The following is a 27,977-nucleotide window of genomic DNA, read 5'->3' as shown; positions in this document are numbered from 1 at the left end:
AGGCTGGGGACATTGAGTCCGAGTGGACCATGTTCTCCGCCTCCATTGTTGATGCGGCTGCTCGGAGCTGTGGTCGCAAGGTCTCCGGTGCCTGTCGTGGCGGCAACCCCCGAACCCGGTGGTGGACACCGGAAGTAAGGGATGTCGTCAGACTGAAGAAGGAGGCCTATCAGGCCACTCTGGCTTGTGGGTCTCTGGAGGTCATCGACAGGTATCGGCAGGCCAAGCGAGCCGCGGCTCGTGCTGTCGCAGAGGCAAAAACCCGGGCCTGGGAGGAGTTCGGGGAGGCCATGGAGGAGGACTATCGGTCGGCCCCAAAGAAATTCTGGCAAACCGTCCGGCGCCTCAGGAGGGGGAAGCAGTGCTTCACCAACACCGTTTACGGTGCGGGTGGAGGCCTGCTGTGGAAGGAATACTTTGAGGATCGCCTTAATCCCTCAGTCACGTCTTCCGAAGAGGAAGTAGAGACCGGGGACTCGGAGGCTGGCTCATCCATCACCCAAGCAGAAGTCACTGAGGTTGTCCGCAAACTCCTCGGTGGCAGGGCTCCGGGGGTGGATGAGATCCGCCCTGAGTACCTAAAGTATCTGGATGTTGTAGGACTGTCTTGGTTGACATGTCTCTGCAACATCGCGTGGCGTTCGGGGACCGTGCCTCTGGACTGGCAGACCGGGGTGGTGGTCCCTCTGTTCAAGAAGGGGGACCGGAGGGTGTGTTCCAACTACAGAGGGATCACACTCCTCAGCCTCCCGGGTAAGGTCTATTCCAAGGTACTGGAGAGGAGAATCCGACCGATAGTCGAACCTCGGTTTTCGTCCCGGTCGTGGAACACTGGACCAGCTCTATACCCTCCATCGGGTGCTCGAGGGTTCATGGGAGTTTGCCCAACCAGTCCACATGTGCTTTGTGGATCTGGAGAAGGCTTTCGACCGTGTCCCTCGGGGTGTCCTTTGGGGGGTGCTCCGGGAGTTCGGGGTCCAGGGCCCTTTGCTCAGGGCTGTCCGGTCCCTGTATGACCGGAGCAGGAGCTGTGTTCACATTGCCGGCAGTAAGTCAGACCTGTTCCCAGTGCATGTTGGACTCCGCCAGGGCTGCCCTTTGTCACCGGTTCTGTTTATAATTTTCATGGACAGAATTTCTAGGCGCAGTCAGGGGTCGGAGGGTGTGGTCAGGGGTCGGAGGGTGTCCGGTTTGGGGAACATAGGATTCCATCTCTGCTGTTTGCAGACGATGTTGTCCTGATGGTTCCATCAAACCCGGACCTGCAGCTGCACTGGGACGGTTTGCAGCCGAGTGTGAAGCGGCTGGGATGAGAATCAGCACCTCCAAATCCGAGGCCATGGTTCTCAATCGGAAAAAGGTGGCTTGCCCTCTCCAGGTGGGTGGGGAGTCCTTGCCCCAAGTGGAGGAGTTCAAGTATCTCGGGGTCTTGTTCACGAGTGAGGGAAGGATGGAGCGTGAGATCGACAGGCGGCTCGGTGCAGCGGCTGCAGTGATGCAGTCGCTGCATCGGACCGTTGTGGTAAAGAGGGAGCTGAGCCGAAAGGCAAAGCTCTGGATTTACCGGTCGGTCTACGTTCTGACCTCACCTATGGTCATGAGCTTTGGGTAGTGACCGAAAGAACAAGATCGCGGATACAAGCGGTCGAAATGAGTTTCCTCCGCCGTGTGGCTGGGCGCTCCCTTAGAGATAGGGTGAGGAGCTCGGCCACATGGGGGGAGCTTGGAGTAGAGCCGCTGCTCCTCCAGCTGAGGTGGCTCGGGCATCTGTTCCGGATGCCTCCTGGGCGCCTCCCTCGGGAGGTGTTTCAGGCATGTCCCACCGGGAAGAGGCCCCGGGGAAGACCCAGGACACGCTGGAGAGACTATGTCTCTCGGCTGGCCTGGGAACGCCTTGGGATCCCCCCGGAGGAGTTAGAGGAAGTGTCTGGGGAGACGGAAGTCTGGGAGTCCCTGCTCAGACTGCTGCCCCCGCGACCCGGCCCCGGATAAAGCGGCAGAAAATGGATGGATGGAACACTCCAGGACGAATGAGGATGAAACAGACGCATCAACAGTTTAGTTCATTTTGTCCAAATCACCAGCAAAATGTGGAATTCCACCAACATTTGGAAAGTGATGAAAATAATCTGATTAAACTAATGCAGGTTGTGTAGAAAATTGTGCCCTCTGGTGGCAAGAAAATGTAATGTTCAACCATGAAAGAGCTTTTGATGCATTTCTGTCCCGTCCTGTCCCCAGAACACTGTCTCTGAGACAGTGACATTCCTCTGTTCAGTGGAAAACATGGACAAGAGATCAAATCAAGAGGAATGAAGACTAATTACCAGCTACAAGCTCCATCTGCCAAACACTTTATTACTAATTAGTAAGGCTATCGTTATCTGGGATTTAATTTAGGCAAAGCCTTAATATAACCATATCTCTTCTCAAGAGGTGTTGGCCAAAAGGAAGATGTGAAATTGTAAAAGTAAATGAGAATTGCCACAATCTCCAGAAGGTTATTGGAATAAAGCAGAGTAATAAAAGCAGACGCCGAGATGAAAGAGCCAGTTCTGGAATATAGTTGGCTTTGCACAAATAAACAAAAGCAGGAGCAGACTTCAATATATCCTTTTATTACGTCTGACATCGTGGTCAGGACGGGAGCAAACAAGAGGATGAAATGAAAGAGTGACAAAGACGAGTTCTTTACGCAGTATTTATTGATTCCCAGCTTCATATAAACTGAATGTTGAGGCATAAACATATTACATTTGAACAAAAATATAACCAATATTTACAATTATTGTATTAAAAATACAAAAAACAACTGATACGTACTCCACCATTGTCTTTTTAAAAGACATAGAGGTCAAAGTAGTAGAAGAAAAGAAGAGGAACAGGTCATCACCAGCTAATGTACACTTCTCACTGACGGCACGGCACAGTAGCAGTTCTACCCACTACACTTATCTTTACGCTTGACATTTTTGCAACAGTTTGTTTGGAAAAAGGACTGGGCTCACTAATAAGCACATTGTCTTCAGAGTGAAATCAGAGTGAAAGATGATGTCACCACTGTAGTACAAACATATGAACAATCGATCTGCAGCCGTTACAAAAGTTACAATAGAAAACAAAAGAGATTCTTGGAGTGTCACAGACGCAGTGCTTCAGTCTCAGACTGATCAATGTGATCAGGCCTCAGTGTGTGACGTCCACCAGAGTCTCTTCACCTCCACCAGAGTCTCTTCACCTCCACCAGAGTCTCACCTTTAACATCAGTCTGGCACAGGACACTGGGGCCCACAGGGACGACACCAGGACACTAGCACAAGAGACCCCTGCTCTGCTCACCGGTACAATCAGTGTTGTACCTTCTGACCGTTACTTCAAGTCAACTCATATTCTAGACATGCACGTTGCCTAGGAGACAGTGTGCTGCTGATCCTGATGAAACGTCTGCACTTTGTCGTACTAAACCACCTGATTGTAGATCTTAAATGACATGGGACAGTCATTCCTCACAAAGCACTACAAATGAATGTGGCTTTCAAGTCATTTATCATTTGTTTTGGCTTTGTGTCTCAGACTCACGGTCAAGTCATTTCTTAGGTCACAAAGTTAAACATGAGCAGAGCAGGGCCCTTCAACACGGTCAAACGGGGGAGAGTTCATTAAATAAGGCATCTCAATCCAATATCGCTTAGTTCAAGACTTGTCTGGACCCGCAGTGATGAGCGGGGGACGTAATACAAAAGACGTTTGCAATCCTAAAATCGTAAGGCGCTTTGGACATTCAGAAGAGTTCATGTTTCTCTTGGGCCGGGCCAATTGGGGAGACATTTTGAAATGATATCAGCATTCAGTCTGTCCCGGGGAGACAACAGTCCTCGCCATCCGTTAAAAAAAGAGGATTCGTTTATTCAATATTTTGACTGACATCAGGATTTGGGCAAGTCAGAGGCATTTCATATTCTTTGTCCAATTCTTTTGGGATAAATCTGGTGTCTGTGCTTATCCCCGAAAGGCCAGAAGATGCGTTTGAACGACTGAGACGTGACGTGGGCACCCAACATACCCTGCTATTGAAACATCGCTCACATTTGTGCTAAAAGTGCTATTTTAAACATTTAGATATATTCTGTTGTGTAATGAATTGTGCATGTTGGTTCCGTCTGTTCAAACCAAACCAACCGTCGACACGCTTTTTCAATGTTTAAAAACTAATAATACTGGATCACGACCTCTTCTTTTTTTCAGTCCGCGTCGAGTTTCAAACCTCCCAGAGTGCAACAAAAATCAAACGACGACGACAAAAACAAAAGTTCTGGTGGGAAATGAGTGGTTTTAACGTCTTATTTTGTTCTGCAAAAAAGTGCAGATCAAAATGTGTTTTTCAAAGTCCCGTTTCTTTTTCTTCCGCGCCGCTCGCCCGTTTTTCCCGCCCAGGAAGTCTTACTTTTATTTCCAAAGTGCCAGGTATTTAATGGTAGTCTTTAAACCTTCGTCTTCACAGTATTTTTTGCATGCAGGGTCACTCGGGCCCTTTCGTGATGCGTTTTTAAGGCGAGGGGAGGGAGACATGGGCGGTCCACAGAACGGGAGAGAGAGGCAGGTATGTCGCCGCCGATCGTCTGCGATTGGTCGGTTGGTTCCGTCTCGTGCGTTCTGATGGGCGGGGCTTCAGACGGCTGACACTTGTTCGTCTTCTGTGGGGAAAGACAAAAAGGACCAGGTTAAGTTTGAGAGCAGATGTTTGACAAACGCTATATTGTTTTTGAATATCTTATCGCTCTTAAAATTAGGGCTGGATTTTGGGTTCAGCACTGTCCAATTGAATAGTTTACGACTATATTTAATGCCCTCTCTGTGTCTTGTTTTTGTTCCCTTTTATTCTATATTGTTGAAAAAAGGTGATTTTTTAAAAATAGAACTGCCGCAGTATTGTTATGCTTTAAAATAATGTTCGTGGATTCAATGTAATTTCCCTAATGGACTTTAAAGGCGTTTTATCAGATTTATACTGACTTAATTTAAAAAAAATATATATATATTTTAAACAGTTTGCAGCGGTCTAAAAGTGTTGCTCACTTTATAACAATAGTCCAAGACTCCTAATTATTCACAGCAAAGAGTTAATACGCCATTTTCATGACTTTTAGAGGCCAGAGCGGTAAAGCTAACAACAACTAGCATGCTAACAGTGCACTTCCTGGTTTTCGGAGAACAAAACACACTATAATTTGATGCATATTGCCCACCGCGAAGAACTGCTTTTACAATATATCTGTACTGGAGTTACATGAGGTGTTGTAGCCTCTTTAAGTTACTAATATTAAGAGTTTAAAGGCACGACAGATGCTAACTAGCAACTAATACCCAAACTTCAGCTAAATGTCTAATAACTTTGAAGTTTTTAACATTTCAGAAACACATTTTAGATTAATTACCATGCTGATTTTCCTAGAACAAGTTTTCAAACTTTTAATATACTTTTTATTTTTCTCTGCAAAGTCCATCCATCCATCCATTTTCTACCGCTTGTTCCCTTTCGGGGTCGCGGGTGACTGGAGCCTATCCCAGTGACTTCGGGCCTTAGGCGGGGTACATCCTGGACAGTGGCCAACTTGTGCAGGGCCGACACAGAGACATAGACATTACAGACAGTTCACGCTCACATTCATTCACTAGGCCCAATTTAGAGTCACCAATTGTACCTAACACAGGCATGTGTTTGGACGGTGGGAGGAGCCGGAGAACCCGGAGAGAACCCACGGTAACACAGGGAGAACATGCAGACTCCACCCAGAGAGATCATGTGATGTTGGTCTGGTTCGGGAATTGAACCCATGATCTCCTTCTTGGGAGGCAAGAGCGCTAACCGCCTTTGCCACCGTGCACCCCACTTTTTATTTTTTTCTGCAAAGTCTACAGTTAAAATTAATGTGAACTCAAGTGGTGCAAATGTGATCACGAGCGTCATTGTAACGACCCATTTGTCTCTTTGAGCAGCTTAAACACACCAACATTCTTATTTGCACGTTAAGCCCCAGGATTTGGCTTTAAAGGCGCTATATGTTTGCTTTCCTATGGTATTCACACACATCCACATTGTTACCTCGGGTTGACTTCCTGGTTTGTGCGGGAAAGTGAAGATTAAGTGACAAGAGTGCCCAGTGGAGTGACAGGAGAGTGCATGTGTGTGGGCGTGCACGTGCTCCGGGGGTGGTCCCACCAGAGTGACCCATGCAGGGGGGCAGTGAGTGCGAGAGGGGGCGTGAGGGGGGCCGTCCTGCTCCACAGAACACTCAAGGCAGCACCGTCTAAATGGCACAAATGACACTTTTATGGGACGATTAGGAAGTTGGTTTGTTTTCTTCCGCCAAACTGTTGTTCATATATTACAAGTATTTATTTGGATGAACACCAAAATCTGATCATCATCCAATTTCTAGACTTTTAAGGTTATTTAAATGACATGTAAACTACAGAGTCTGATGTGAATCACATATAATTCTAATAATATATCAAAAGTGTGTCTGTAATTTCAACAATGTAATATTTGCCTCTTTGCTCCAGAAGATCTACTTTCCGAGGCAGAATATTTAGTTTATCTAAATTAAAGACTGTATTTGATATGGCTCTTGACTAACCTATAACAACGCATACTTCCAAGTGTTTTGTACTCGTCTATTCTTGTGTATTTATTGTAATAGTGTCATTTTGTTAATAACGATTTGATTTTATAACATTAAAGATCATTTTAATTCTGGGTAAACTTGACTTGACGACACAAAAAAATAATCATTTAAAAAAAAGAAAATATTTCAGGTAAATTAAGAGTTAGCGCTAAAAAAAAACAAAAACAATCTCCTATAGTTTAGCATAAGAAATATATATATATATATATATATATATATATATATATATATATTCATTCTTACACATTAGTTCATGAAACCTATTCTTTTCACAATGACAAACGTCTCTGTTCAGTCATTGTACCATTTAGAGCCCCTTGAGAAGTGCCTGATGCAGCAGGAGTGGTTTCCATGGTGATTCCATGCATGGGGGGTTAGTCTTTACCTGCCTGGGGGAGGGGGGAGGGGCCCTGCCTGTTACCACACAGGGCCTCGGGGTCTCGGGGTCTCTTGTCTGTATCGGGCCACTGGCTTTGTCCTCCTCAGTGCCACTACTCTGGAAGACAAGGACTCACCCTCGTCCTCGTCCTCGGGCTCCGGGTGCTCTTGGTTGGTGCGCCGGTGTTTGGGCACCTGCTGGTCGGGGGACTGGGTGACCATGCGGGAGCGCTGCAGGGCCGTGGTGTAGTCCGGAGGCCGGCGGCCCGTGTGGGGGGCCGAGCAGGAGGAGGCGGTGATGGAGGAGGAAGAGGAGGAGGAAGAAGAGGACAAGGAGGTGGTGGTGGTGGTCTGCGGGGCGGCCTGGCTGGGGTGCTGCCCCTCGGCCAGGTCTGAGATGGTGAGCGCCGTGTAGCCGGGCGGAGTGGGAGGCGGCTCGCGGTATCGGCTTTCCTTACGTGCTGCGGAGAGAGAAGAAAGGATTTACCACTTATTACCGTTTAAATTATTAGAATGTTTGAACGTTTGCATTGCCATCTTTAGTCGATGAAGCTGTCCATCTGTCTCGTTCAACCAAACTTTTTATCTGTTGACTGTATATTTTTGAGGAATTATGGTTTGGACCACAACAAACATGGGATTATGTCAGTTCTTATTTCACTCGTCCCTCAAATGTGGTGCAGTTTGAGCAGAATCCAATTATTAAAACATGATTAAATCGCAATGTTTGAGTGAGTTTACTCGTACAGTAGTTGTCTGAATAAATATTTCCTGCCATTGTTTTCCTTTTAGTCTTAAAAGCTGACCAAGAACTTCTTTAGTCGACCGCATCTCATATAACAACAGTAGAAGTGTGATTCATAATAACATCTGATCAGTGTTGTCATAACTCCATATCGTATTGTTCAATCTGTGGCAGTGATGCGTGTAAGACACACAGGATGTTCACAGCTCTCACAAACACTGTGCATTGCTAGAATACAGTACATGCATTTTATGGCCACTAGAACAGCTTTACAACAGCTTTTTCCAGATTGAGAAGTGGAAGGATGGACCACCCCTGCACAGCCAATCAGCTCTTTCCAAAGACAGTGGTCTGATTTTTGTCAAAGTTCTGCTTTTACAATAAACTTCATGAGGAGGAAAACATACTTCAGCTTTAAATGATGGACATAAGATCTATTTGTAAAACTGGTGAAAAAAAGCAGATGTCCAGATTGAATCAGAAAATAGGACAATTCATGGAGAGATGGACGGATCACGTGAAATCGTGAATGATGAAATCATTCTGAAATCCACGGTCAATCCTCAATAAAACGTGTGGTTTTGAGCTCAGACTTTGGAGGAAGAACATTGAACATTATTTGTGTTAAATGGCACAGAATGTCTGTATAGTTTATTTTTATGAAATCATTCCTAAAAGCCATTTTTATTTTGTTTTTGGAAATAGAGAACGATCAATGAGAAAAACAAATATATATATTTCCCACATTGTCCAGCCCTAAAAGAGAGTATAGCCGATAGCAGTAGTATAGTAGTAAAAGTAGAGTCAGTAAAGATGAGCAGAGCAGCCACTCACAGAGCAGTCCTTTGCCCCCGGTGGTGATGGGAGAGGGCGTGGGCCGGCCCATGAGCTTGACCTCCTCTGACCCGGTGGAGGTGATGCTGCTGGTCTCTGCGTCTGCGCTCACGTCCTTCCCCCCTCTCCGTTTTATCGTCCCTGTGTCGCCCTCAGAGTCCTCTCCCCAGTACGCCGCCGAGGAGGACGAGGAGCTGGCCGACGCCCAACTGCCCCGCGCCTGAGCTGCCCACAGAGCGGCCGGTCCTCCCAGTAACGACTCGGGACCACCGGGGGGCAGGCCTCCGATGCCGCCCCCTCCGAAGGCCAGCGTCTCCCAGCTGCGGCCCTGCTGCATGGTCTGGATGTTGTCATGGGAGCCGGAGGAGCAGGACGTCCAGGAGCCGCGCCCGCTGTCCGCCGCGTCCAGGGACACGCGGTCGCCCTGGTCCTGCGTCAGCTCCTCGGAACTGGGCGAGGAGAGCACTGTAGGGCAGCCAGCGTAAACGCCGCGGCAGTCCTGCATCGAGGAGTAGGAGCTGCGACCACAGCAAGGAACAACGTCAGAGAGCGACAAGCAGAGGAAAACAGATGGGAACGTTACAACTGTTTGGACACTGACCACGGGGCACGAGTCAAGTGTGAGGACATTTACAGTGTTAAGAGTTTTCTGCTGGACATCTCAAAATGTTTGCAGTATACAATGTCGTTTTCTGGTACTCTAAAACTCAGTATCAGGTCTGAAAACTCAGGATTAGGGCATTGATCGCCATTTTGATAAAAGCAAATTAAATTAAGTTAAATTAAAGTTATGGATGATTTTTCGGCGATTTTCGGAAGTGCACATGCCACTCCTCCGTGCACATGCCACTCCCCCGTGCTCATGCCACTCCCCCGTGCTCATGCCACTCCCCCGTGCTCATGCCACTCCCCCGTGCACATGCCACTCCCCCGTGCTCATGCCACTCCCCCGTGCTCATGCCACTCCCCCGTGCTCATGCCACTCCCCCGTGCACATGCCACTCCCCCGTGCACATGCCACTCCCCCGTGCGCATGCCACTCCCCCGTGCGCATGCCACTCCCCCGTGCGCATGCCACTCCCCCGTGCACATGCCACTCCCCCGTGCACATGCCACTCCCCCGTGTGGACTGATACAACACACACGTGTGTTTATTAGCGCAACGGATCACATCGCATCTCTCGTCTCCTGTAGATTTCAGTCTCTTATGACTCAGCTCGAACTGTCTTTCTCCGTCCTAATTTTGTCCTGTACACTGAGAGAACTATATTATGATAGATCAATGCGCTTAGACACGCAGAACCGTGCTGCTCTCGGGGGACGAGCCGCACGAGGCTGCAGGTGAGCGGTAGGTGAGTTTTATGATTGACACGTGGCAGGAGTAATGGGCCGTCCACGCCACGAGGAAATAAGACTCAGATTTGGGCCAAAAAAATGGTCCATTCAACCTTTAAGTCACGTTAAGTCAGTTGCTCATGCGAGAAACCAACTAGAGTTAGACTGATACATTTGTTGATATTTTTAGGGCATCAACCATCATAATTAGTTTTGACTGACCTGCTGCCTAAAGAAAATAAACATAAAGCTTTATTTGAACACTTAAGCATGAAGAGGGAATTGTACAAATGGCGAGTAAACTTTTTTTTATAGGTTTGTGGTTAAACAGGGCTGTGGGTGTGTTTGGAGGTAATTTAAACAATATCATTTGAGGATAAATCTGAAAATATTCCCTCAAAAGCAACATTCTGTTCTCATTTCCTCAGTCATGGATGAAAGTGTGCGCTACAGCGGAGCGCTACAGCGAAGCGCTACAGCGGAGCGCTACAGCAGAGAGATACAGCAGAGCGATAAGTACCCGATGCTGTACTGGTCGGGGTCGGTGGCGGCTCGTCGCTCCAGCCGCGCCTCTGTGAAGCCGGAGTGCCGCAGGCGCCGGTCCTCCTGGGCCATGTCGAAGGACGAGTTACTGACCAGAGAGGAGCGCGAAGAGATCTCAGAGTGGCCAGAGTCCGAGTACGCGTCTCCCATCCGACCGTAGCCTGGGCAACGATACACGGACGCACGTTTCAATTATTTTACACCAAAGGGAGAAACACAGTTAAAAGTGCACTAGGTTTGCTTTTCTGCCAAGCAAAGACATCTTAACAAGTAAGTGGTAAACCAGACATGAGGAAAGTTAGAATTTGCTTGCCTTGGGTCAGGAGGACAGCAAGAAAACAACTGAAGAGTTCACCATTTTTGAAATATCCAAACAGAGAAAACACAAATATTGAAGCTAGGTTTGGTCGATACAGTCTTAATGTTTTCTTGGATTATCTCATTAAAGATTTTCTGATCATATTTCAACATTGTGTTAAATGTGCTGTATGTGTAAATGAGTCAAAGGACTGCACAATTTCCCCCCAAAAATGGCCGAACATACGTCACTATGATTGGTTTATTCCATATGTCACTCACTGGGGAAATGTGGGAGCTTAGAGGAGAAACTGAATCACGATCTGATGATTTAATAAAAATGGTGCATAAATGGGATCACAATTTGATTTTTATTGCACAGCCCTTCTTGAGTAAACCTGACCTTTCTGATCATTTTGCAGTATTTAGTATCAGTTTAATGATTGACAATATAATCAGTATTCTACCTTTGCAAATCTTTAAAACAGGGCTATTATAGACCTATTTCCAAATATTGAAAAAATTCTATTAAAATCTTGTTTACTGGTTTACTTCTGGGTTAGCACTCGATTAGACCTGGTTTGATCTTGGGTTTAGTCCTTGTTTGATGTTCGGAGCTAGACCTGATTCAGACCTGGCACTAGTCTAGTTCTAACTTAATTCTGGTTCAGTTTTGGAATGTTGTTTCAGTGTTTTGTATGTTATGTCTCACAAAAATCTAATCTAGATGTAGTTATTTTATTGTATTAATTTAATTTATTGAAACTGTGCGACCCAAAATGTTACAGTAGTGGCATGCGGTGCACCTCCGGCCCAGAGACCTTGGCCTTGGGGTAAATAAAGCTGAATAGCCCTGCTCTAAAACAACAATACAGAAAAGTCAGGGATTTGGTCCATAAACTTAAGTCCCTTCATACAACAACAAACGCACACTTTTGCAATGGAGTAATCATTTCAACCAAGTTCATTTGTGCTGACAGACAATGTGTGCCAGAAATGTGTGAACAAACTATCAGTGTCAGTATATCCACAGTAACTAAACTAAGAGCAGCTTCTCAATCTAACGGATAAGGAGACAACACAACATCTAAAGTCAGTCCAGAGCAAAACGCCACAAACTAATACAGGGAAAACAAAACAGTGTCTATGGTTCCTATTCAAGCTGCACTGGTTTACCTGAGGTTTAAAGGGAGAACTCATAATCCTGGCTCTGTGGCCCTCTAATGTCAGCGGCCCTGTGATTAAGGCAAACATGTGACAGACAGAGGCATCAAGGGGCCTTCTCTGAACAGCAGCTGAGGAGGAACTGCCCCAATGAGCTTTCAGGGCAATGTGTGTTAGAATGTGTTCTAGAGACTGCCACATAATTGTGAACACGTGTGGAAGAGATTCTTGTGAGATTTTTGGTTTGTTTACATTGGCTTTGACAAAAAACAGGTTAATGTTGGTGAGTTTTGCCTCTTGAGAAGCTGTAGTTCCAAAAATCAGTGCTGTGATGAAAGCAGAAACATTAGATCCAAGTAAAATGAATCAAAAACATGTGTGGGAGTCTGAAACTGGAGGTGGGAGGTATATATCGAAAAGAGGTTAATACTGCAATAGTTGTTTTGGAGATATGCAGAAAATCAAGTATATGGTCTATACTCAATATAATTAAAACTATTACAAATAACTAGTGAAATCTCCCAAACAAGGGCGGTATAATGGGATAATTCTGCCCGTTTGTGATGAATATAATCTGATCAGAGTTATCCATGTTAATATTGCCCACCCCAACCAATCCGAGACATAATTCTTGTCTGGTCCCACCTCTACTATTAAAAGACTATTGCAGTACACGCAGACAGCAGCAGATGGCGCTCAGGCCTCACTCATGCATAACAGCAGCCTCAGCCGTCTGAGACTCTGTGGTAGAGAGAGGAGAGAGAGAGGAGAGAGAGGAGAGAGAGAGGAGAGAGAGGTGAGAGGTGAGAGGTGAGAGGTGAGAGAGAGGAGGGAGAGAGAGAGGAGAGAGAGAGGAGAGAGGTGAGAGAGAGGAGGGAGAGAGAGAGGAGAGAGAGAGGAGAGAGAGAGGAGGGAGAGAGAGGTGAGAGAGAGGAGAGAGAGGAGAGAGAGGAGAGAGAGGAGAGAGGTGAGAGAGAGGAGGGAGAGAGAGAGGAGAGAGGTGAGAGAGAGGGGAGAGAGAGGAGAGAGGGGAGAGAGAGGAGAGAGGGGAGAGAGAGGAGAGAGAGGAGAGAGGGGAGAGAGAGAGGAGAGAGAGAGGAGGGAGAGAGAGAGGAGAGAGGAGAGAGAGAGAGGAGGGAGAGAGAGAGGAGAGAGGTGAGAGAGAGGAGAGAGGGGAGAGAGAGAGGAGAGAGGGGAGAGAGAGGAGGGAGAGAGAGAGGAGAGAGGAGAGAGAGAGAGGAGGGAGAGAGAGAGGAGAGAGGTGAGAGAGAGGAGAGAGAGGAGAGAGAGAGGAGAGAGAGGAGAGAGAGGAGAGGGGAGAGAGAGGAGGGAGAGAGAGAGGAGAGAGAGAGGAGAGAGGTGAGAGAGAGGAGAGAGAGGAGAGAGGGGAGAGAGAGGAGGGAGAGAGAGAGGAGAGAGAGAGGAGAGAGGTGAGAGAGAGGAGGGAGAGAGAGAGGAGAGAGAGAGGAGAGAGAGAGGAGAGAGGTGAGAGAGAGGAGGGAGAGAGAGGTGAGAGAGAGGAGAGAGAGGAGAGAGGTGAGAGAGAGGAGGGAGAGAGAGAGGAGAGAGGTGAGAGAGAGGGGAGAGAGAGGAGAGAGGGGAGAGAGAGGAGAGAGGGGAGAGAGAGAGAGAGGAGAGAGAGAGGAGAGAGAGAGGAGAGAGGTGAGAGAGGAGGGAGAGAGAGAGGAGAGAGAGAGGAGAGAGGTGAGAGAGAGGAGGGAGAGAGAGGTGAGAGAGAGGAGAGAGAGGAGAGAGGTGAGAGAGAGGAGGGAGAGAGAGAGGAGAGAGGTGAGAGAGAGGGGAGAGAGAGGAGAGAGGGGAGAGAGAGGAGAGAGGGGAGAGAGAGGAGAGAGAGGAGAGAGGGGAGAGAGGGGAGAGAGAGAGGAGAGAGAGAGAGGTGAGAGAGAGGAGGGAGAGAGAGAGGAGAGAGGAGAGAGAGAGAGGAGGGAGAGAGAGAGGAGAGAGGTGAGAGAGAGGAGAGAGGGGAGAGAGAGAGGAGAGAGGGGAGAGAGAGAGAGGAGAGAGGGGAGAGAGAGAGGAGAGAGGGGAGAGAGAGGAGAGAGAGGAGAGAGGGGAGAGAGAGGAGGGAGAGAGAGAGGAGAGAGGAGAGAGAGAGAGGAGGGAGAGAGAGAGGAGAGAGGTGAGAGAGAGGAGAGAGAGAGGAGAGAGAGGAGAGGGGAGAGAGAGAGAGAGAGGAGAGAGGGGAGAGAGAGGAGAGGGGAGAGAGAGAGAGAGAGAGAGAGAGAGGAGAGAGGGGAGAGAGAGAGGAGAGAGGGGAGAGAGAGGAGAGAGGGGAGAGAGAGGAAAGAGAGAGAGGTGAGAGAGAGGAGGATTGTGGGCTTACCCTTCTTGGGAGAGCTCTGGGGGGACATAGGAGGGGACGAGAGCTGTGAGGAGGCGTTGGACACAGTGTCCTCTGGCTGTCTCTTCTGTCCGCTCTCCTCCGACAGGGACAGGATCTTCTTGAGCGACTGCGGGGAGCTGGTGCCTGGGGACGGGGACAGAGGCAGACAGGGCACGTTAGCATGAGGAGCACAGTCAACCAGGCCTACAGGCTGTTAGCATAGCACTGCACTGTCTGAGAGACGCTGTTAGCGTAGCACTTTAGCATAGCACTGACTGCACTGTCTGAGTTTAGTGTGTGCATGAAAGGAGACAACCTCAAGAGGGCAGTGTTTGATTGTAAGACAGGAAAAGGGCTCAAGGAAAAGGAGACAATGGCAGAAGCTGAAGAGTGTGTGGGGAAATGTTTAGCAGTATTATTCCAAAACCTTAGATTACCCAACAGTAACTTTATACTAAAAACAAAAAACCTTACACTGACAGGTAATGTGTGACCTAATATGAGCATACAGTGATGCGATAACAATAGGCTTGTAGGGATATCCCATTGTCAAAAGCCTTAGAATAATGTAGTATTGTGAACTGCAGCCACAGCTAAAAACAACGGGAACTACATAGACCATGATGAAATAACTGTTACTAAGCAATTTTATAGCTTAAATATTTGGATTATTCATAGTAAATCCTTGTCAAGGCATTTCAAAAGGACAAAGTATCTCATTTGGACAACCCCCCCCCCCCAAAAGACAGGAAATATGGCACTATAATAATCATTATATCGGACCTAACAGATAAAGTCACACTGCTTTAGTCTTTAACAAATGACGACAAAAACACTGCCCACAATCTGAGTCATTGAAACTGCATGTACTGTGCTCTCTTGTGTAAGTGTTACCGAAAGGCGGCAGGTCCTTGACGGGCACTTTCTTCCTGGAGGGGTACAGGGCCACTGAGGGCACCTGCAGGGCCTGGGTGCCTTTGGACAGCTGACCTCTCTGAGTGCTGGCCGCGCGGGACACCACCGGAGACGTGTCCGGCCGCTTCCCACCCGCGTTCTTGGGCACTGAGCGAGGACAAGTGTGGAACAGTTAGATCTCACACCACATGCTAATTCTGTACAAGTAAAGCATTGTGATCCACTGTATTCAAACTCTGCCAAATACTGAAGCCCTGTGAAACTACTGAGCACCACTCTGTGAGAAAGTGGAGGGAATAGATGATTATTTACATGGCTTCTATCTATCTTGCTTTATCAAATAAGTCACGTTTTCTAGAAAGCAAATTGTCAAATGTTGATATTCCAATTTTTCAATTCCAATTCTACAACTTTCAAAAATAAACCTTGGCAATAAACCTTATAAATTACTTGTGTTACTTATATTACTATATGTTCAACTTTGTTCTGCAACAGTAACTGCCTCTTCCCATGGAGATTTATTTAAACAGTTAAAACAGAATTAAGATGCATTGTATTTCCTATAAATAATTACGTTTAGTTGTAATTATTCTGTCTAGAAGCCGTCACCACATTTAACAACCTTTATTTGGTTGATAATGTTTTTAAAAAGCCTTCAATAGAAATAAGTCGACTGCTAAAAGCTCAACAACATGTCCAATAGATCAGTTACATTACAGAGTGCATCTTTAAATATGTATTAGTTGATTTAGTTTCTAATGTATAAGCTAAACACGTTTAGATTTAAAGAGATGTAAAGACAAAAGCAGCCTTTAAAGTCTGCTCACGTGTGTTGATGGAGGGCTCGCACTGCAGGGACAGCGTCTGCAGGCTCTCCTCGTTGGTCTCCAGGCTCAGGTTGGACAGGTACTGCTTGACTTTGCGGGCCATCTGCGCGTCTTCGTACAGCTTTTTGGCGTTGAGGAAGGAGCTCCGGCGGACCCTCTTCTTGTGCCCCCCGGACTGGCTCACGTCGAGGACTGTGGTGTTGGCACTGCCCTGGCTCAGAGACCTACGCAGAGCGAGAAACAGACACGAGAAAGGAGAGGAAACGTCAGAGGCTGGTAGATGTATTTCATCACTAGATATGAACCCTGGCTACACAAACATGGACCGATCGTTTTATCATCTACAACTTTCATAACAGCAGTATTACACACGCTTTTAAATATGTTTAACTGTTTTTGTTGTTTGTTTTATATATTTTTTTAACCTAATATTGCATCTATTCTGATTATACTAAATAGTCATACTTTTATTGGATTTAGGGGTGTTAAACGTTTTAAAAATCAGATACTAATCGTCACTAAAACTAATATAGTTAAAAAATCACATGAACAGGACAATCTGTGACTTTATCAGAACTAGAATAAGACCAAAATGTTTAACAAAGAAAGTCTTAACTATTTTTTGTTGAAAATGTCTCTATTGTCTAAAACCTTCAACCTTGTCAGTGAGTATTGAAAATCAAGCATATTTACATAAGTTTGACATTTTAGTATTGTGAAATTCAAACATTAATTGGATTTGATGAATATTTTAATTTATTTATAAAATTATGTTAAAAAGATTGTTAGCTTTGGCAAGACCAACACAGAACACTTCAAAAATGATCTAAAAACAGAGGAAAAAACAAACAAAAACAACCTCAAATATTTGTCGTAAAATAATGGGCCAATGGGACAAGCATAAAACATCTTTCGTTACTTAAAATAAGGACAAAAGCATTCTCAAACTTAACATACACAAAAGCAAATGCTACTGCCCCTGAATTAAATATATATACTTGTTCCATATCCATCGAAGATAGTAAAAATATACTCTATACTTTGAGCTCTTAAATCCAGTGATAATCATGACATTTGTTTCATTATTATTGTTAAAACCCAATCAATGTTTCATTATCACAATATACATCATTTTTTATCTCACTCCACATACTTAAACCTCCACATTTGGGTCCTGGCGCACGACTCTTCTAATTTCACTTTGACAAAGCTACAATTTTAACATATTTAAGCATTCTAGCTGTTAAAAGATAATCTATGACCTGCAGATGCTACATATTTTAAATATGGAAAGGCAGAATAAAAAAGCCTGTTGAAAGTGTCTGTGTAGCCAGGGCTTGTATACCGTGTACAGGTGGTTCAGACAGGAGTTTTACACATGCACCAGCAGCTGTGGGTGTCCTACTCCAAAACATTCCAGGCATTCCACACAGCAGCAGCAGGAGGAGGAGGGAGGAGGGAGGAGGGAGGAGGGAGGCCGGGGCGGAGTGGGAGGGGGAAGGACACTCACTCCATTCAAACAGGAGCTGGACGGATCATAGTTTGCATTTCTGTGGCCTGACTCACTCGTAGTAATAGTAAACGCTACACTAGTCATGTTTTCTCTGTGATAAGAGCGGTTATTCATTTCCCATAATGCCCCTGAGCTTACACAAGTATATTGTTGTGTAAAGTAAGTGTATGTGGGAGTTTTCATTAAGTCGAGCTGTGTAATCCATCATTTGTCCAGGAATTGTCCACATAGTATAAGGATTTAAAGGAAGTCATCTCGACCCTAGGGCTGTCAATACAATTCAACGTATTAGATTAGGTTTAACTGCCAGAAAAATGTGAATAATCTGTAGAATTAATCTTAAAAGTGAAAAAAAATATTGCGTTATATCATTATTAGAGAGTTTACAACAGAACTTTATTTGTTTCCATTTCTATTTTTAATCAGATCTTTTTCTAAAAAAAAATAATTTGGCATATTTTCAAAACAACATTCGCAACATTATTTCAATTTCTATACATTGCCCACTTGAATTATTTTGACATCTCTTCATTTTAAAAACAGCGACCAGAGCATTCCATGTGTGCCCTCAGATTTGAAGTAAACGTATACTTTAACATCTGACATGATGTTAAAGTTGTAGTTTTATGTTTGTTTTGACATTTGATGCCTTCGTATTGTGATTTGAATGTATTCTAAAGATTGTAAAGCTTTTTATTAATATATCAATAATGTACATTGGGATTTATGTGAAAATGCCACAGAATGCTATGGACTTTCTCATTTACAACATAAACCGCAGCATTTAGCTCCCATATGTCTCTCATTAACTGTACTCTTAGCTCAACGTCCCAATGGGCCACAAGAATGCAAAGTATGAGCAAAAATACAATGAACTGACACTCGGCCAGTTTGAAGGTTGGACAAAGATAACTTTTTGGAATGTCTAAACTATGCATGCAAGTTGTTACGCAAGAACACATGTAAAAAGGTCACTTTAGGGATTGTTTAAAATTCCAAAACAGCTTATTCGAAATTTTAGGCAAATTTAGATCGCTGCTGTAGTGTTGAAAGTGACATTCCTTTCACTGTGTTATTGCGTTGAACAGTGTTAGTAGTTGAACTCAAACCCGTTAATTAAGTTGCAGAAAATAGGCACACGCATGAAAAACAGCATTTCAAAGACACATTTCCACTGGTACTCGAGAATAAAGCAGATGTTACAGTTTTTATTCTTATTTTTTCTACAAAAGGTTCACAAAACTTTGTCCTGATGTTGATTTGGTTTGGTTCTGTCAAAGTCTTGTTCTAGTCCTGTTCCGCTCTGTTTTCATGCAATAAAGTAAATACATTTAGCCTCTGTATAGATGTATTGAAAAAGCAAATCTCAGGGTTAAAATAACACCATTGTGTGCTGTCTGCATCTTATTGTAGAGCGTTTTATCATCTGAGAAACCGGGGAGCTTTACTATGACCATAACAAAACTCTGCTCTGGCCTCTGAAAGTGAAATGCGATTATAAACATTTCATGGTGAATAATTAGAATTCGAGGAACGCGTAAGAAACGAGAGGACTAAATTTGAAAAATGAATTAGTTTGCTTTTACAGATGTTTAAGATACAGCATCTTTAAAAGGGCCTGTACCTGGGTTGTTTTCATGTAATAAGTCAAATCGGTTTTGCCCTGGTATACATGTTTGTAAAAGCATCTATCCAGGTGAAAAACACACGGCAGTGCGTTGTCTGCATCCATGTATGGATGCTTTCTTTGGCCTCAGAAATGTGTGGAAAGCGCTTATAAATAAATATAAACTCATCACTCAGAATGCAATAACTAAAGACCACTGCAAACCTTTTGAAATGACTTTTCTTGTATTTTTGTAACCTTTTAAGACGCACCCAAACGTCAAATACATAACTATCAGACAGAAACCCCATACGGTTTGACCAAACATTTACCTGCTCTATTAAAATACCGTGGAAATGTGTTTTTGGCCAGGCGGCGGGGGCAGGCAAAGTGTCATAGCGAGTCACTGAACTTACCCTAAACTCCTCCACTTCTTCTTCCTAGAGGGGGTTTGCCACGGACAAAGAAGCAAAGATGGACAAGAGAGAGAGAGAGAGAGAGAGAGAGAGGGGAAGAGGGGGAGACAAACAAGCTTAAAGACTGGAAAAATAGACCACCAAAAAGATCACCACCAAGAGAAATCATTGTACCACAGACCCAACGAGAAGAGAGAGAATCAACACGGCGCGGACGTCATTAAGACAGAGGGACGTTTGACTGAAGCCATGTGCACGTTTTACAGCTACAGTACATGTGCGGGGGCCAGAAGCGTGATGAGGGGGGGGGGGGACTGAACCGGTCGACCTGCTACGGTTAGGGGACTATCCTGCAGTGTGGGGGGCTTTGAGCCCAGTCTCTGTACCTGGTTCTGAACATCAGCGCCGGGTCCATGTTGACCGAGGCCATGCGTCCCACGTGGCGGATCTCTTTGGCGATCATCCGCAGCTTTTCGAAGTTGACCAGGCCGTCCACTTTAGAGTCGTTACCTGGGAGGCAGAGCACAGGAGTAGTTGAGTTATTTAAAAAAAAACACAGTGGTTCTTTCTAGTCTTTCAAGGGTCTTTGTTATTAAGTAATTGGAAAGTGCAAAGTGAAAATCTAACGATGAAGGACTGGACTGACATTATGACCAACATTAAACAAATGGGGAAAATGACTTTCGGACAGATTTGAAAAGACCCTGGACCAATTGAGAGCGTTATTTTAACCATGCACTGCTCTACAGCATGCCACACATGGACCATGCCACACATGGACCATGCCACACATGGACCATGCCACACATGGACCATGCCACACATGGACCATGCCACACATGGACCATGCCACACATGGACCATGCCACACACATGGACCATGCCACACACATGGACCATGCCACACATGGACCATGCCACACATGGACCATGCCACACACATGGACCATGCCACACATGGACCATGCCACACATGGACCATGCCACACACATGGACCATGCCACACACATGGACCATGCCACACACATGGACCATGCCACACATGGACCATGCCACACATGGACCATGCCACACATGGACCATGCCACACACATGGACCATGCCACACATGGACCATGCCACACATGGACCATGCCACACACATGGACCATGCCACACACATGGACCATGCCACACACATGGACCATGCCACACACATGGACCATGCCACACATGGACCATGCCACACATGGACCATGCCACACATGGACCATGCCACACATGGACCATGCCACACACATGGACCATGCCACACACATGGACCATGCCACACATGGACCATGCCACACATGGACCATGCCACACATGGACCATGCCACACATGGACCATGCACATGGACCATGCCACACACATGGACCATGCCACACATGGACCATGCCACACATGGACCATGCACATGGACCATGCCACACACATGGACCATGCCACACACATGGACCATGCCACACATGGACCATGCCACACATGGACCATGCCACACACATGGACCATGCCACACACATGGACCATGTGTGGCATGGTCCATGCCACACATGGACCATGCCACACATGGACCATGCCACACATGGACCATGCCACACATGGACCATGCCACACACATGGACCATGCCACACACATGGACCATGCCACACATGGACCATGCCACACATGGACCATGCCACACACATGGACCATGCCACACATGGACCATGCCACACATGGACCATGCCACACATGGACCATGCCACACACATGGACCATGCCACACATGGACCATGCCACACATGGACCATGCCACACACATGGACCATGCCACACACATGGACCATGCCACACATGGACCATGCCACACATGGACCATGCCACACATGGACCATGCCACACATGGACCATGCCACACACATGGACCATGCCACACATGGACCATGCCACACATGGACCATGCCACACACATGGACCATGCCACACACATGGACCATGCCACACACATGGACCATGCCACACACATTGACCATGCCACACATGGACCATGCCACACATGGACCATGCCACACATGGACCATGCCACACATGGACCATGCCACACACATGGACCATGCCACACATGGACCATGCGTAATAGGAAGAGCGGTACTTAACTGGTATTACCTTCATGCAGGAAGGTGAGGTCTTTCTTGATGACGGGGAACAGGGGGATGATGGGCGGCTGCAGGTTCTGGTTGTTCAGCACGTTCCTGTACTTGGCCATGTTCCTGGACGGGTCGAACAGGTCCTGCAGGTCACTGAACAGCTTCTCGTATTTACTGGGCAGCTTCTCCCACGTTCCCCTGAGTCGGGACACCGGGGCCAGGTTCAGGCCGCTGAGGGGAGAGAGGGAAGAGAGGGGACATTTTGTTATTTTGAAAATGGAAAAAGGTGAAAAGGGGTTGTGTGAAGAGGTACTTTGAATTATTTGAGATTAAGAAAGGAGATTCATGATTTCAAAATTGGAAAGATCGTTTTATCAAGCATTAGTATATCATTAGTTAAAAAGCAATAAACAAATGATTTACATGATTTAAATAAACAGTTTAGCGTTTTAGATTCGGAGTAATTAGATTACAGATACCACCAGCCTTAGAAGGATTGTCAAAAGTATTGGTCAAAATTGGTCCTTTCCCGAACATTTTAAATATAATGTTGTGTTTTATCAGAATTAAAACACACCACATTCATATATTAAATAGTTGTATTATTTTGTGTTGGAAATGTTTATGTTCTAAATAGGGCTGGGCAAGTTAACGCGTAATTATCGCGTTACTATCGCGTTAACTCATCACTTATTTAACGCAATCAATTATTTGAACGCGCGATAACGCAGGTGGGATTCCCCTGGTCCGCACCAGTTCTAAAGCCTCGTACAAACCGCTGCGGACGAATCGCGCCTGATGCAGAATTTGAGCGCGTGAACATTAGAAAGACAAACGCACCGGACGTGCGTTCTCGACGCGTCGGACTCATGTCCGTAGAATACACTCAGCAGCAGACGTGCGTCCGAGTCGTCCTGCACATGCTCAGTGGAGTCGTCCTGCACATGCTCAGAGGTCCCGCCGGGGCCCCCGCGTGAGCAGGTACCGACGGGTGCCGTAGCTGGGGAGATCCGGCGCGCGTCTTTATCAGCTGAAAACGTGAATAATCTGGTGCCTTAGCAACTGGTTTAGTGCAGAGGAGTAAAAATACACCCAGTTTTAGGAATCTACAAACTTTTCTGGTTCTTTTCGATGCCTTGGCAGTGGCAATAAGCTTTAGTTTTGTGTTTGATGACATGGTTTAAGTTCAAATGTACACAATGTATTTATTTGTATAGAACTGGTTAAGTGTTTGTTTTGTTTGCACAACTCATGTTATGGCGCTTTAGTGTCAAGTTCTAAGAATGTACAAACTGTACTGAAGTGTTTTCTGGTTCTGCTGCTCCTAAAATGTGTTTTGTGTCTAATGTTTCATGAGATTACAATGTTTCTGACGTTCCCTCTGAAGTCTGTTCATCTTTAATGATTGTGGCTCAGGATTTTGTGGTGAATACTTCATATTTTATTTAACTGCTACTGAATAAAAATGCTGAAAAAACAAACCTTTTGTCCTCATTGTGGTATCGAAATTGGTATTGAGCCCGTTCCTCAGTATCAAAATAGAGTTTGAAATGTTAGTAACTAATAGTAACTTTAAGTGACTATTTCCTGCCGTAAATGATGAGTGTAATCCTAGAGCGCAATAGAAACGGTGCCATCTTTAGCTTTAGCTGTGATTACTTTTAGAGATCTGATTCGTTTTACAAAAGACAAACACTGATGACCGTAATGAGACTTGAGAGATACTTTTACCATCCCGGAACCAATTTACAACATCATTTTTTGGTGGTATTTCAGAGTTCTGTGGCAGACTTGAAATCAGACGGGCTTATTTTAAACACGTCGCCGCTAACATTTGCATGACCTAAGATTAAATCAGAACGCCCTTTTATCTGACGCCATTAACCTGCGTTTCACGGAGTAAACATACCTTATAATGGCAAACATGGAGCTGAAGTTCTTGCATTCTCGACAGTGCAGCGCGATCTTGATGAAGTGCTTGACCGTCTTCATGCGCTTGAGCTGGTTGGGTTCCCGCGTCACCTCCGTCGCCACCCAGAACGTCTCGTGGTTGATGGCTTCCTCGAAGCGCTTGAGGCTGGCCGAGCCCGTCTTGGAGCGCAGCTTGAACAGGTCGTCGATGTATTCCGTGGGCTCGATGGCGCAGAACAGTTCGAACGCTCTCATGGAGAGCTGCGTGGCCACTTCCACCGTGCTGAGCTGCAGCAGGGAGATCTGGCCCTCTCGCAGCAGGTCCTGGGCGTCCTCGTCCGAGCAGAGCGTCTCCGTCTCCATGTTGCTTTTTAAGTAGTACCTGGTGACGGAGGGGGAGGCGTGGGTTAGGAGTTTTACTGGGGAAATGTATGATAAAGACATGTTTGCGCAGAAATGGCATATTCCTATAATAGTTCAAGTGGAGCAGAAATGCCTGACATTCTTTTCCTTCATCCCAGTCTGAGCCAGTTTGCTGTTACAGTAGATGGTTTTATAATATTCATATTCTGCTGCGGCTTATGAGTCCTAAACAATAATAATAGTGAAGCCAGAAGTACAGGGCCATGTTTTTCTGCACATTAAGAAAGGTAGACGAGTTTGCATAATGAAAGTCTATGTACTTCTCTTATTACAGGGAGGACGTTACACTTTTTTTTAATTCTTTTTTAATCTTTTAGTAAAATAAAATAAGCACATTACTATTTTTCAGGTTTAAGAGATTGACGACAGAATTTGATATGCTAAAATGCTGAAGCAAAATTTAAATAAACACCTTTAGGAATTCATATAATTATGTTATGGTCTACAAAAATGTGAACCAACAAATCTGGAAACGTTGGAACATTTAACCAATGGCAAAAAGTCTATTAAATATACATTGCTTGCCTTTTTTTCTAAAACACCAGTATTTTCCAACCTTTTTTTGAGTCACTGCACATTTTTGTTCGTTGCTTATTTTGCTGATTCATAAGTTTACTCAAGAGTGCATTATTAATTAACTGCATGAGTGATTCTTAAATTTAACATTTTAGCCAACTAGCAATTCACAACACTTCAAAACTACAGAATTTGCACTTCCACTGGAAATTAACTTCCAAGCCATAATACCAATATCATATCCAGTTAGTTCCACGTCCGTCCTCACCTGCCGCTGAGCTGGATCCTGTCTGCCAGTTTGGACAGCTGGTCGGGCAGCCTCCTCTGCTTGATGACGCCCTCCGGAGTGACCGACACCTCACACAGAGAGTAGGCGTCGGGCGCAGCGGTCAGGGCGAACTCCCGGATGGCCTGGACCACCACCTCCTTGGCCGTAGTGTCCTTCCCGATCATGATGTACCGCGACTGCTGGTCCGCTTTGAACACGCGCAACACCTGGTCCGACATGTCTGCGAAGGAGGGGAAGAAGACTTTGAGTCGAAAGGTCAGTTGTAGTCGATTTAACGAATAGAAAAGACAACGATGACACCCACAAAGTCAAAATCCCTCCACCAAAGTCTATAAACAAACCCATAAATGTTTTATTTAATCAGCCCGAGGTGAGAGAATGTAAAGACAGCATTAGCACCCAGAAACAAACTCATAATGCTAACGTGGCAGGCTAGCTCGCTGTATCCCAAAGCTAATGCTAACCTTTATTAGAACATAAAAAATTAAGTAAACAACCAAGTAACAACTCCCCGATTACTTGTATTTTTTGCATCTTATTTAAAAGATGAAACTTAAATAAAAAAAATAAAAAAAACTATGCTTAAAAAGTTATTTTTTAGTTTATGTGCAAAAACAGAAAGACTAGCTCAGTTTTTAATAAGTCACTTTTTTTGTTACCATAAAAGACACTAAAGTTGAGAAAATGTCTTAAGGGGGATGAAATTGTTATATTGCAATAAATTTTCCAATCATTGCTAGTTTTTTCCCCTCCCCCAAATCATCAGCTTTTGCAAATTAACTCTTCAATTACATTCAAATTAAACAGGTTTTACAAGTGCCACCACAATCTCAACACAAACAGGAGGAAATTAATGTACAAGTGAGCATTATGATTATTTCTATAATGACACCACCAAACAAGCATCTTTTCTTATTTTCCAGTAGACAGGGATGCACAAACAACAACTGAAATATGTAACTGCAGCAGTGGTAGTAGCTGTTCTAATAGATGCAGTAATTGTTGTAGTAGAGGTTTGTGCAACCCTTCAACATCAAGTAATTACCATCACCAAAGTGCTCAAAAATGTACTGTTAATCACTGTTCAGTTCCCAAGTTCCCAGTCCCATGCAGAAAGTATATTCTAGTGCTAGAGCGTTTTTATAGAACTGTCAAAGCTGGTAAAGAGATGACGGATACTTACTGAGCACCACAGGGACTGAAAGAACAGAAACGCGCCACAGTGAGGAGTTAGTGATAATAAAATAGCTCAGTCTTAATTTATATGATTGGGTCTACGGCAGTGTTTAAATCATGCGGCTGGTGAGGAAAATAACGCTGAATGATGACAGTTCCCTCTTTCACACCTTTGATTCATAAAATGGCCTTTTGCTACGTGCCAGAGCTGAAACATTGCACTTTGAAATGACAAATGGTCCAATTTCTCAACGGGTTTCAGAAAACAGCAGCAGTTCCATGAAAGCGTTTGCCGTTTGTTTGAGAGATTGGGCAGTTTTTATTCTAGCTAATGTGAAAACGCCATCGCTCACGTGCTATTAGTTAATGCAAATGACAATAGCTTCAAAGTATGGCTACTAGCTTTATGAAACACATGCGAAAATGGTAAATACTTTACAAAATAATACAATTTAGTGTATTAATTGGATCAAATTGTAGTTTTAAAATTGCCAAATTACTTAAGTCCAAATATTTGTAATAGTAGTTGATAGTGACTTTGCATTGAATGAAAAAAGACATTCGAACAGAAACTGAGCTTAGTTCATTTAGCTACAATTAGCAAAAAATAAGATGAATTAATTAAAAAGTTACTGACTTAAATCTTCAAAAATACTCAAAATTATGTTAAAAACAATCTTGTCAAACCAAAAAATCTAACTATTTTAATACCAATGAAAACCTCTCAGTATTATTTGTCATTCCATAATAATATATATATGTGCATATATTTGTTTTCACTAGTTCTGATCCAGTACATGGAACGGTTACACTCTGTTTTATTTATTAGATTTTTTAGGTATCGATACCATAAAGTGAGTATCTAGTTTCAATACTAATTTTAGTATCGATCAGTATAAGTGTATTAACTCCTGTTCAGAGTCACTTCTTTTGTAGTGTAAATTAGAGCTGGAACTAATGATTATTTTAGAAGTCGACTGGTCAGCGATTGCACTTTGAGACTTTTTAAATACATTTGAACCAAATAAGGCTTCACATGTGGTGACTGAAGGATTCCAGAAAGAGAATATTCACAAATGAAGTGTATTATTGAAGAAACAATTAGACTTCATATTTCCACTGTCTGTTATAAAAAATATTTGGCGTCTGTATTAGGATCATACATTTTTAACATTTTAACTGATGAGAAAAGTAGGGACTGTTGGTGTAGCTATTCAGAACTAAATATTCCATCTTCCTGAAAATGTGGGTAGTGTGAACAGGAAGCTGCTTGTGTTAGGGTCTTACCGGGCTGGTTGTTGAAGTCCAGGATGCGGTGGTGCGACTGGAGCAGGTCGGGGTTGGAGGAGGACAGGTTGCCGCTGACCGGGAGAGCCGGCGGGATCTGTTTGGACTGCTTCATCCCTACGATGCTGTCGTCCTGCGATTGGCCCACGCAAACGTCGCTATGGCAACAGAGGGGGAGAGAGTGGAGAGGAAACGTGAGACGGCAGTTCTGTCGTACTGAAGGCAGGGGGCAATGTTTGTATGGTCAAACATGAAAACATGGTGAATTTTCTTTTTTTTCTTTTTAATGTTTGGGACAGTCTAAAAAAACAAACAAAAAAAACCCCCCAAATATTATGCTTTATTATGTATTTTGTTTGAATTGGTTTGGACATTTATTTGTATTTTTGCTTTTTTAAACTGGCATTACTGTATTTGGATGTGAAATATTTGCTGTTGCACACTTTCAGATACATAAATGATCTGATAATAGTCATGCTTATCGCAGTAAAGTATCAACATGATGCTAATGGCTAAATGCCTCATAGTGAAGGTGATTTAGGCTCTAAAATGGTGCTTTAAAATACAGAACTACCTGGTTTCAATTGGCCACAAAGAATTAAACCAAACGTTTGTTGGAAAG

The 27,977-nt window shown here is 44.6% G+C and overlaps 1 protein-coding gene across 8 annotated transcripts in view; it reads right to left on the bottom strand.

Moving 5' to 3' along the window:
- Positions 1 to 2,684: 2,684 nt before the first annotated feature.
- rapgef2b (Rap guanine nucleotide exchange factor 2b) overlaps positions 2,685 to 27,977 on the bottom strand; it is a 60,192-nt gene continuing 34,899 nt past the window's right edge. For 3 of the 8 annotated variants that reach the window (XM_072434719.1, XM_072434770.1, XM_072434762.1), the window contains 12 exons: positions 27,356 to 27,513; positions 24,872 to 25,112; positions 23,663 to 24,046; positions 21,764 to 21,984; positions 19,990 to 20,113; positions 19,604 to 19,627; positions 16,069 to 16,292; positions 15,221 to 15,388; positions 14,327 to 14,470; positions 10,499 to 10,682; positions 8,644 to 9,161; positions 6,977 to 7,525 (listed from right to left, as the gene is read on the bottom strand). In XM_072434719.1, coding sequence (XP_072290820.1) covers positions 7,104 to 7,525; positions 8,644 to 9,161; positions 10,499 to 10,682; positions 14,327 to 14,470; positions 15,221 to 15,388; positions 16,069 to 16,292; positions 19,604 to 19,627; positions 19,990 to 20,113; positions 21,764 to 21,984; positions 23,663 to 24,046; positions 24,872 to 25,112; positions 27,356 to 27,513 — 2,812 coding nt within the window. In that variant the 3' untranslated portion in view covers positions 6,977 to 7,103. Of the gene's footprint in view, positions 4,695 to 6,976; positions 7,526 to 8,643; positions 9,162 to 10,498; positions 10,683 to 14,326; positions 14,471 to 15,220; positions 15,389 to 16,068; positions 16,293 to 19,603; positions 19,628 to 19,989; positions 20,114 to 21,763; positions 21,985 to 23,662; positions 24,047 to 24,871; positions 25,113 to 27,355; positions 27,514 to 27,977 lie in introns of those variants that run through there. The other 5 variants (XM_072434754.1, XM_072434777.1, XM_072434728.1 and 2 more) reach the window with 5 other exon arrangements.

The sequence above is a fragment of the Eucyclogobius newberryi genome, unplaced genomic scaffold (assembly GCF_026437365.1).
Source record: "Eucyclogobius newberryi isolate DKJ021-1_F unplaced genomic scaffold, fEucNew1.0.hap1 SCAF_11, whole genome shotgun sequence".
Classification (NCBI taxonomy): Eukaryota; Metazoa; Chordata; class Actinopteri; order Gobiiformes; family Gobiidae; genus Eucyclogobius; species Eucyclogobius newberryi.
This window is presented reverse-complemented; position numbering and strand designations above follow the sequence as displayed.